General features: G+C 37.2%; 1 protein-coding gene across 1 annotated transcript in view; it reads left to right on the top strand.

Moving 5' to 3' along the window:
* Scn7a (sodium voltage-gated channel alpha subunit 7) overlaps nucleotides 1-10,294 on the top strand; it is an 84,059-nt gene that overhangs the window by 19,387 nt on the left and 54,378 nt on the right. Inside the window, exon 2 of the mRNA XM_031370490.1 lies at nucleotides 7,665-7,909. Coding sequence (XP_031226350.1) covers nucleotides 7,679-7,909 — 231 coding nt within the window. The 5' untranslated portion in view covers nucleotides 7,665-7,678. The remainder of the gene's footprint in view (nucleotides 1-7,664; nucleotides 7,910-10,294) is intronic.

Below are 10,294 nucleotides of genomic sequence, written 5' to 3'. Positions count from 1 at the left end.
GAGTGATATCACCCAGGTATAAAAAGAAAAATTGCCACATATTCTTTCTCTTCTCAGCTGGTTTCTAGCACCAAAATTTCGGAAATAAGTATTTTATCTGAAATAACAACAAAAAACAAGGAAGTAAGAAAGGGACCATAATGGGGGCAGTATGGAGAGGGAAATAGCAAAGTACAGGAGATACGAAAGGTGAATGAGAAAAACTGAAAGTAAGAAGGACAGCAGCTTTAACTGCAGATGGAAAGGACAATACAACTGGAGAGATATATAAAATAAATAAATAAAACTAAGGGTGTTTTATTGAGGGAGTCATTCTCTAAAATTACACACACACACACACACCACACATACACCATACACACACACACACACCACACATACACCATACACATAGCACACATACACACACCACACACATACACACACATATATATGTGTGTATACATATGTATAGATACATACATACATATATACATACATACATACATACATACATACATACATACATACACAGACAGACATATATACCTCACTAGACCATAAACAATGTAGTAAAAATCTCAGTACTGGCATAAGAATCCTTTCAAGTTGTTGGTTAGGAAAATTCAAGAGTCTCATCAAACATGAGTTATTGCTGCTCCCTATGGATGCCTTCCAAAGCTTGAGAGCAAGTCTCTGTTGCAGAAGGCGTGATGCATTTCAGACACAGAAGGCAAGGGATTCAAGCTAGATCTATCCTGAAGTCCTCTCCCCAAGGAGAAGCTTTGAAGGTGTCATGCAAAATGGTAACTGAAAGGTGTCATGCAAAATGGTAAGGGATTGAAACCAATAATAGTCATACACAGGTTATGCAGTGCTCTCATTCTGTATGTTATAAAATTAAAAACTGTTCACCATAACATGAAATATTTTCCAAAAATATTGTTGATGCTGGTGGGCCACAATGACCAACAGGACAAGATAGTTCTAAAAGTGCAATGGTGACACATCTTAGCAGTAACCAACAGCTGCCTACTTGGACCTAAAGGCCCTTTAACAGGTTGTTATCCACGCTTAGTACTGGATTGATAGCCAGTAACCCATGGCTATTGAGATCATGGATCTTAGATTAAAACCTACTACTGCCACTTCCATAAACCCATATAATTCCTAATACATTTCAAATATTTATTCTCATGCACATTCATAAGTATAAATATTCTTCGTTTGAAGACCTTTTTGCACCAGGAGCCATTACAGAAGGCCACAACTAATCATGATGTGAGAATAACTTATTTGGGAGTGTCCACCCTGAGGTGAGCAATCTGTAACACAAATCCCACACCTAAGTCTCAGGGAACAAACACCATGGATGAGTGGCCAGCAAGACTGTAAAACTAGATGACCAGGATGTCTGCTTTGAGATTGTGTTTTCCAGATATGACAGTGAAGCTACACCCACAAAATTTCATCCTGGCTGCCATAGCAAGATTTGAACAATTCCAGCACAAGCTCATATCCTAGTGCAGGTAGGGGATCTCTCATGTGGTCCAATCCCTAGATGAAGAGCTTCAAGCAAGTAGCTACTACTGAGAGAGAGAAAATTAGTCTTCTCCAGTAATTAATTCAGTAATTATTTATCCAATACCTATTGATCATCCATAAAACATAACACACAAGCAAAACTAAACTGACTCATCAGGTTTTATTTATGTATTTACAAATATGTACATAAATATAAAATATATAATTATATATGTAACAGTAAAAATTGAAGAAGATGCCATGAATTTGAGAGAGAGAGAGAGAGAGAGAGATCAGGGTGGGGAACATAGTGGACATCACATGGGAGAAAAGACAACTAAGAAGTGATAAAATTTTATTTTAATTCATTTTTAAAAGATAAAAGCTCTTTCAATTCACACACAGAGAATATTAAATACATTTATAAAATCTTGGATGGTATTTTTTATATAAGAACTCCCTTGAGCATAGCAACGGAGTGGCAAAAATGAAAATAAGATAAAATGGGGCTGGAGAAGTGGCTCAGCGGTTAAGAGCACTGAGTGCTCTTCCGAAGTTTCAGAGTTCAAATCCCAGCAACCACATGGTGGCTCACAACCATCTGTAATGAGATCTGATGCCTCTTCTAGAGTGTCTGAAGACAGCTACAGTGTACTAATATATAATACATAAATAAATCTTAAAAAAAAAAAAGAAAAAGAAAATAAGACAAAATCCAGCAAAGGTTCTATGCAAGATGTAAGCAGTAAAGCCAGTATTGTTTTCCCATGAGCACTTTTGACACAGAGATGTACTTCACACCTTCTCTCTAGAAATCTATGAGACTGCCATATATTTACATGGTCTTAGATTCACCATTGCCTTAAGCTAGAAGTCTGGTTCTTACAATGAGTCCTATTCCACTAATAATAACTATTCTTTCTTTCTTAAATGCTAAGTAACATGCTAATGTATTACTTCACAGTTGATTCAAAAATGAAAACTCTGGAGGTGAATATGTTACATAGGATTTCTACTTTCTAAAATTAGGTTGAAAGGAATTCATCCACTAGGAGGCATAATATAAAGTTATCAAATATGGCATTGTTAAATACACAGTCTTTAACCTTTGTGTCCAAAATAAACTTATAAACAAGAATTGGGCAAACTAATAATGGGAATTTTGTAAAAATTCTGATACTAAGAATTTTTACAAGACCTAGATTGTCACAAAACGTAATACAAGCACATTTGTGGGCTGGAGAAGTGGCTATGTGGTTAAAGCACTGTTGCTCTTTCAGAAACCACAAATTTGGACGCTAACACCCATGTGGAGGCTCACTGTTATAACTCTAGTTATAGGGATCCAAGTTCCTCTTCTGACCTTCTCAGATATTATGTAGCATGTACATATATTGATACACATAAAATAAAGAGAAACATGTCTTCCATAAAATAACACACTTGTATGTGTCAAGAAGAGGTTATCTGAGTGAACACTGATGCTGCATTGAATTGATGGAAAGACACACCTTCCCATGTCAAACAGAGTGGGTTAATATCAGTAAACAGCAGAATTAATACCTAACATTTCCGAAGTGTGACAAAGAGAGTATTGAAAATAGAGAGGCCCTCAGGCAGTTGTGTAAATGGAGACAGTATTCAAGATCATAATGAACAAGTATCACAAAATTGTGTCATCTAAAGAGAGGTTCAGGACCGAGAGAAAAATGTCATGAGTAATTTTCTAGTCATAAATTTGTGGGTTTGCTTTTTAAATTTTGTTTTATTTAATTTGCATTTTCTATTGTCTGCAATTTAAAATTTATTATTTTATTTTTATTTTATGTGATTGGGTGTTTCATTGGCTTATATGTGTCTATGAGGTGTTGGGTCCCCCGTAGCTGGAGTTACAGAAAGTTTTGAGCTGCCATGTGGATTCTGGGAATTGAGCCTGGGTTCTCTGGAAGAGCATTTTCTGCTCTTAATTACTGAATGATGTCTCCAGCTCCTTTATTACATTTTAATTACATTTTTCATACAATGTATTCTAATTTCCTCCTTTCCAATTCCTCCCAGATCTTCTCCACTTCCCGACCTTCCAAACTCTATACTCTTTTTCTTTAAAAAACAAAATCAAGAACAAAAACAAAAAACAAAAACCAGTTAAAATATTACAGGGTATTTGTCGTAATTGTGAAAAAAATTATAAAAAAACAAACTTTTCCCTGTTGCTTTTATGGGTGAACTTTCTACACAAACATCCAAGAGAAGATGTGTTTTAGAACTATAGTTGGTAGATACTGGTATACAGAGAGTAACACAACTCCTGTGCACTCATCAAGAGATTTGTATAACATAGGAGAAAGGCACAATTTTAAGGGTATAGGAATTGAAAATCCAATCAAATTTGACCTACATTCCTCGGCACATATCTCGGTGGAAGAGCACTTTTCAAGAATGAGCATAGCTCTGGTTTTATCCCTAAGCCACTAAAAAGTAAGAATGATAACAAGTCATGTAGGGATTGAGCTTAAGTAAATAATCCAAATCTAAACACAAGAAGAATGGGATCCAGAATGATTGAAATCATTTGTAAAACAAGAGACCAGTTGATGGCCATATGCAGTACATTGAAAATAATTAGATTTGAGCATTAAAATACCTCAAACACCATTAAAAGTTATCTGTTATAGTGAGAGGCAGAAATACCAATATAATTTAAAAAATTCTATTAAAGACTAAATGAAATTCCAAATGAGTTTAATATTAAGTATAACAAAATTCTGTATGGCATACAGCTCTGTAAAATTGAGATATGATCTACTTAAATGTACCTATTAAGTTTGGGATAGTCTCTAAATTTTTATATCTTGATGTCTAAATTTGAAGTTAGAGATCATAATGTTATGTATGGTCCAGAGAATCATCCATAATATTCTTACTTTTTTATTTTGAATGAGTTCAGTTTAGTAGGTTTATAAGAAGGCAAAGTAAGAGAGTAAATGTTAGCAAGGATTGAATGGATATATGAATAGTTAGATGATAGGAGGGAGAGAGGGAGGGAGGGATGAATGGAGGAAGAAAGAGAGAAAAAGAGAGAGAGAGGAGGGGAGAGAGAGGCATCATTAATACAAAAACAGGAAGCAGAAATCAATTGGTGAGGCCCTACTGAGGTTGCCAGCTGGAGTACCAGATTGCTATTTCCAGGAGGAGTGGCATCCATGTTAAACTTTCAAGTAAAAGTAAAAATATGGGCAGAGAGAAATCACATCACAGAATGAGCTTACAGCATCTTGCAGAAACCGAGTGTGGACTGATGATGCCCTTGCAGGTGGAACACCAAAATAACTAGAACCCATGGGCTGTATCCCACCAGCTAAACAGTTGTGATAGGTGTGCCTTAGAGAGGCAGAGCCCTGAGGACTCTGTGTCCTGAGAACTTCATGCTGTCGTAGAGTCTTGCTCTGCTTGCTGCCCCTCACACCACATCCCTCATAACCAATGAGTTATGTGAAAACTTTAAGAGGATGTCCAGCCACTTGTAGGTCAGTGTCATTGGCACTTACAATATTAATAATTGATATTGTTCAAGTATTGCTGTTAGGACATATTAATGACTCACCCACCATCCTCGGAAAGAATGTGTAGCTTGTTAGCAATGACAACCACCATTGGAAAGAAATTGGAGGTGTAGATTGTTAGTGAGATTAGGTTAAGATATTTTACTAGAGGCTCTGATGTAGAAAATCTTAGAAAACAATTTGAAGCTCAGAAAGACACATTTTTAATAGTTGAGCTAGAGAAATTTTAAGGTCAGGAAACAGTAACAATGGGGCCTGAATTACATGGACTGATGTGACCATTTTGCTGAAGCTGGGCTGGTGATCAAGGTAATAATAATTTCTTGGGCCCATTTTTTGCCCTATGTTTCTTGATATGATTTTAAAAAAATGATAATGAATAGATGTGCACCCTGAAGATTTAAAGTAGATGTTACTGATTGTTGTTTGCATAAAGTTTAGAGTTGTGATTCTCTTAAGGTTCTTATACGTTTATTTTTAAGATAAATATTAAGATAATTAATTCTGCCTTTTTATTGATTACTTCATTTAATTACATTTCAAATGTTGGCCCCCTTTCCAGTGCCCTTCTCTTCACTTCTAAAAGAGTGTTCCCTCACCCATCTACTCCTACCTCACTCCTCTAGCATCACCTTTCTCTGGAGCATCAACTCTCCACAGGACCAAGAGCATCCCTCCCACTGAGGCCAGACAAGGCATTCCTCTGGTACATGTGTAGTAGGGCCATGGACCAACTCATGTATATGCTTTGGTTGATGGCTTAATCCCTGGGAGCTCTGGGAAGATCTGGTTAGTTGATACTGTTGTTCTTCTATGGGGTTGGGATCCTCCTTAAACTCCTTCAGTTCTTCTCCTAGCTCTTTCCATAGGGGTCCCCAGGCAAAAGTTCAATGGTTAGCTATAAGTATCTGCATCTCTCTCAGTCAGGCCCAGGTAGAGCCTCTCAGAGGACAGTCATGCCAGGCTCCTGTCTGCAAGCACATATTGGTATCAGAAATACTGTCAGCATTTGGTGCCTGCTCATGGGATGGATCCCGAGTTGGGGTGGTCTCTGAATAGGCATCAGCTCCATAATTTGTCCCTGCATTTCCTTTAGACAGGAACAATTCTGGGTCAAAAAGTTTGAGATGGGGCCATGTCTATCTGCTGGAGGTTATCTCTTCCATCCAGGAAGATGAGGTTCCATCTCCTCACTGCTGGGCATTTTGGTTAATGTCATCCCCTTTGGGTCCTGGGAGCCTCCCATACCCCTGGTGACTAGGACTTTCTATGATTTCCCCCCCATTGCCCACCCCACTGCTGCATATTTCTACTCATCCTCCTGGCCCTCTTGATTTCTCCCCCATCCATTCCCAATCCTGCCTTTTGTTCCCCCTTCTAAGTGGGACTGAAGCATCCAGTCTTAGGCCTTCCTGCTTGTTATGCTTCATGTGAGTTGTATCATGGACATTCTGAACTTTTTGACTAATATTCACTTATCAGTGAGTATTATATGAGTGACCATGTATATCCTTTGGGGTCTGGGCTACCCCACTCAGGATGATATTTTCTAGTTCTGTCTATTTGCCTGCAAGTCCCTGATTGTGTCTTTACAACTGCATTGCTACCTGCCTGTAAAGAGAAACTGGCTTAGAAAGTTACCTTGCTTGCTTACACTTTGTTACTCTATAACAAATTGTTTAGTTACAGATGTATATGGGTTCTTGGGAATAATTTGTTACTTCACCTGCAACAGTAAAATGTTTTTCATGTAAAGGTATTGGAGAACATACTGCTTTTTCATAATTTACTAAAAGCAAAATAAAATGTAATCATATTGTAATTTATGTGATTCCTTAAAGAACTTGGTGGTAAGCTGTGGGAGAAAAAACAGGGTTGTTGAAGTTTGCTCATTGGAGCTTTACACCATCCATCCATAAGTGCATGGATGTGTATGTATGTAAAGTTGTTGGAACTTTGTTCTATTTACCTAATATATGGATGTGTGTGTGTGTGTGTGTGTATGTATGTATGTATGTATGTATGTATGTATGTATTGTGTGTGTGTTTCTTCTGCCCCCCCATTTTTTATCAGCCCAGATAATCAAGTTTTACTCTCACAGAGAAGTCTGCTGAATGATCAATTGCCGACACTACGACCTCACCTTAGTTTACCCTGATGTGTGGAAGATGGCCTCCAACAGTGGAGATTAAGGCAGTCTAGCTGAGGTGTTACGTTAAGCTACATATTTATGGATCAGCTTTTGATAGCAGAATTTCAGGCTTCTCTTCTTTACTGTCAATATTTTTATAAAACACAATTTTAAAAATGTGGTCTTTATTGGAAGCAACTCATCCCATAGCTGTTGTCAAGAACAAAACATTTTCACTCCTGGGCAGTTTTGCTGTTCCCTTCCCTCATTGTCATGGAGTTAAGGGGGGCAGCTCATGTCCAGACTAGGGGCCCTGGGATATACTTTAAGATAATTGTTCTTAAGTTTGAAATGGCAGGGGAGAACCCCACTTCCGGATCTTTTCATGAGTTTAAAGAGCACAGGACAACTTACTGATAGAATGATTTTACACATGACCAAATTTTATATATTTACTATTCAACAGGTACAAAATTGAAAATGTTGACTTCCCCAGAGCCGAAGGGCCTCGTCCCATTTACGGCAGAGTCACTTGATCTTATAGAAAATCACATTGCTAAAAAATGCAATGAAGAGCATGAAGAAGATTTAAAACCAAGCCGTGATTTAGAAGCTGGCAAAAAACTTCCATTTACCTATGGAACCCTTCCTCAAGGAACTGTGGCAGAGCCCTTGGAAGATGTGGATCCATACTACTATGTTAAGAAAAATGTAAGTATTAACTGTTATTATTGAAACTGTATTTTACTCTGTTTATTTTCAGCCACTTGAAATATAATTGATATAGACTTAAAGAAAATTAATACAGAAGGTGTCCTTTCGTAATGTATATTATGTGGGTCAACATACTCAAGATAGTTAATAAACCTGATAAAATATCTGAGTAATATGTTATGGTTAATGACCTTAGTATATGTAGTAATATTCCTTAATATAAGTGACTATTGTGAAACTATGCCAATTATCATTTTCTGATTATCAACTTTAAAACAATTATGAAATATTTAGAATATGGACAAGACAATCAAACACCTTGATAACTTACTATTCAAAATAGTACATTTATTTTTGGTCATTCATAAATTCACAAATTCAAATCTACCTCATTTCTGGAAAGACTTTAGAGACATACAAATTATGTAAACATAGACGCACACAAGTATACACACACACACAAACACACAAGCACACACTCCCAGAACAAGCACAAAATAAGTATGAGAATGATTTTTGTTAGAAAAGACAGAAATGAGGATTAAAGAAGCTAGAAGATTTCTTGTTTGAAAAGCATAATTTGGGGGCTGTCGAAATGTGTCAGTGTTTAAGAGCACTGGCTGCTTTCCTAGAGATCACAAGATTGATTCTCAGCCCCTGTACAGCAGGTCACAACCTTTTGCAACTCTTGTTCCAGAGGATTTGATCTTCTTTTGGTCACTGTGGGCACTAGGAACACACATAGTTCATATATACACAACGTGAAAATATCTATATACATGAAATGCAATAAAATTTGAGTACAGCTTACAGAATACTTGGAATTTTAATAAAGCCAAGATAGAACAGTTTATGGACAAATGGAATGGCAACAGCCAAGATTGATTCTATAAGGGGGCATAGAAAGGGTGGAGCTGTTACTGGAAAATCAGTTTTGTTGTTGACTGTGTTTCAAAGGTGAGATAATGGAGATATCAACATGGGCTTACTGTAGGATGAGGATATACAGGGTGAATGTGGTGGGTCAATAAAACTAAGCTAACATCCTTCCTACTTGGAAGAGGACATAAAAGAGAGGGAGAAACAGTAGGTAAAGAAGGAGAGAAGGGAAAGAGATGAGGGAGAAGAGAAATTGTGAGAATGGGAAGAAGAAGAGAAGAGAGATAGGGAGAAAAGAAAAAGGGGGAGGAAGGGGCTTGTATGTTACAGTTAATTAACCTAGTGTACATACTGATAGTCCTTAGTATAAATGGCTTTTGTGGAAATATGCTGATAACTTTCTTCTAATTATCTATTTTAAAATAATTATAAAATATTTACACTATAGGAGAGAAAAAGAGGGGGAGGGAAAGGATGAGAAGGAAATAGAAAGGGTGGAGAGAACCCTGCAATTCAGTGTCTTAGGAAAAGAAAGAGCAGGATATGACTGATGGATAATGACAACATTTACATGTTTGAAAGAGTGAAGTTACATTGACAAAAATGAAATAAAAATTATCTACTAGTATCTTGATATTCATACATCATACTCACTGATGTTATATCTAATGAGGAGATCAAAGTGAATGAAAATGTCTGCAGAAAAACTTTGTTCATTGCATAACTGCTCCTCTAATACTGTCATGGTGTCATTTGAATTATTTTGAGGACATTTTACTTAAAATGCAAGTTCAGTCCTCATTGGGATTGTTCTGGCACTCACTTTGTGGTGTGCTTGAGTTGATAATGGGCAGTAACCTTAAGATTGCCTGTTACTGCTGCAGCCATCTTAATACTGACTAAAGTGTGCAGGCATGCCAGGCATGGGAATGCTGCAATCGAAGATGAAATCAAAGGGCTTAAGAAACAAACAAACAAAAAAAACTTCACGTCAGGCCCTATGTCCAGCAGGAGTTGGACAACACACACACACACACACACACACACACACACACAAGATTGTGATTTTGATTCTTTGTCAATATGGTATGTTTGGAGACAAGGATTTCCAGGGTAGCCCTGGTTGTCCTGGAACTCATTCTGTAGTCCAGACTAGCCTATAACTCGGAGACCTGTTTGCCTCTGTCTTCTGAGTTCTGGGATTAAAAGTGTAAGCCTCCACCATCAGGCTTTTTGTTGTCTTTGGTTGGTGTGTGTGTGTGTGTGTGTGTGTGTGTGTGTGTGTGTGTGTGTGTGTTGTTTGTCTTGGTATTTTTTGTCATTTTTCTTTTAACTTGTTATGTTGTTGTTTGGGGTTTTGTGTGTGTGTGTGTGTTTTTCCCGAAAGAATGAAGGAACCTGAAGTTGGGTGGATAGTGGGAAGGAAGGATCTGGGAGGAGTTGGGAAAGAGCAAAAATATTATCAAAACTTACTATGTAAAAAATTAAATACAATATGAAATA

The sequence above is a fragment of the Mastomys coucha genome, unplaced genomic scaffold (genome assembly GCF_008632895.1).
Source record: "Mastomys coucha isolate ucsf_1 unplaced genomic scaffold, UCSF_Mcou_1 pScaffold15, whole genome shotgun sequence".
Lineage (NCBI taxonomy): Eukaryota > Metazoa > Chordata > Mammalia > Rodentia > Muridae > Mastomys > Mastomys coucha.
Note: the sequence above shows the minus strand (reverse complement) of the source record. Positions and strands in the feature narration are given on the sequence as shown.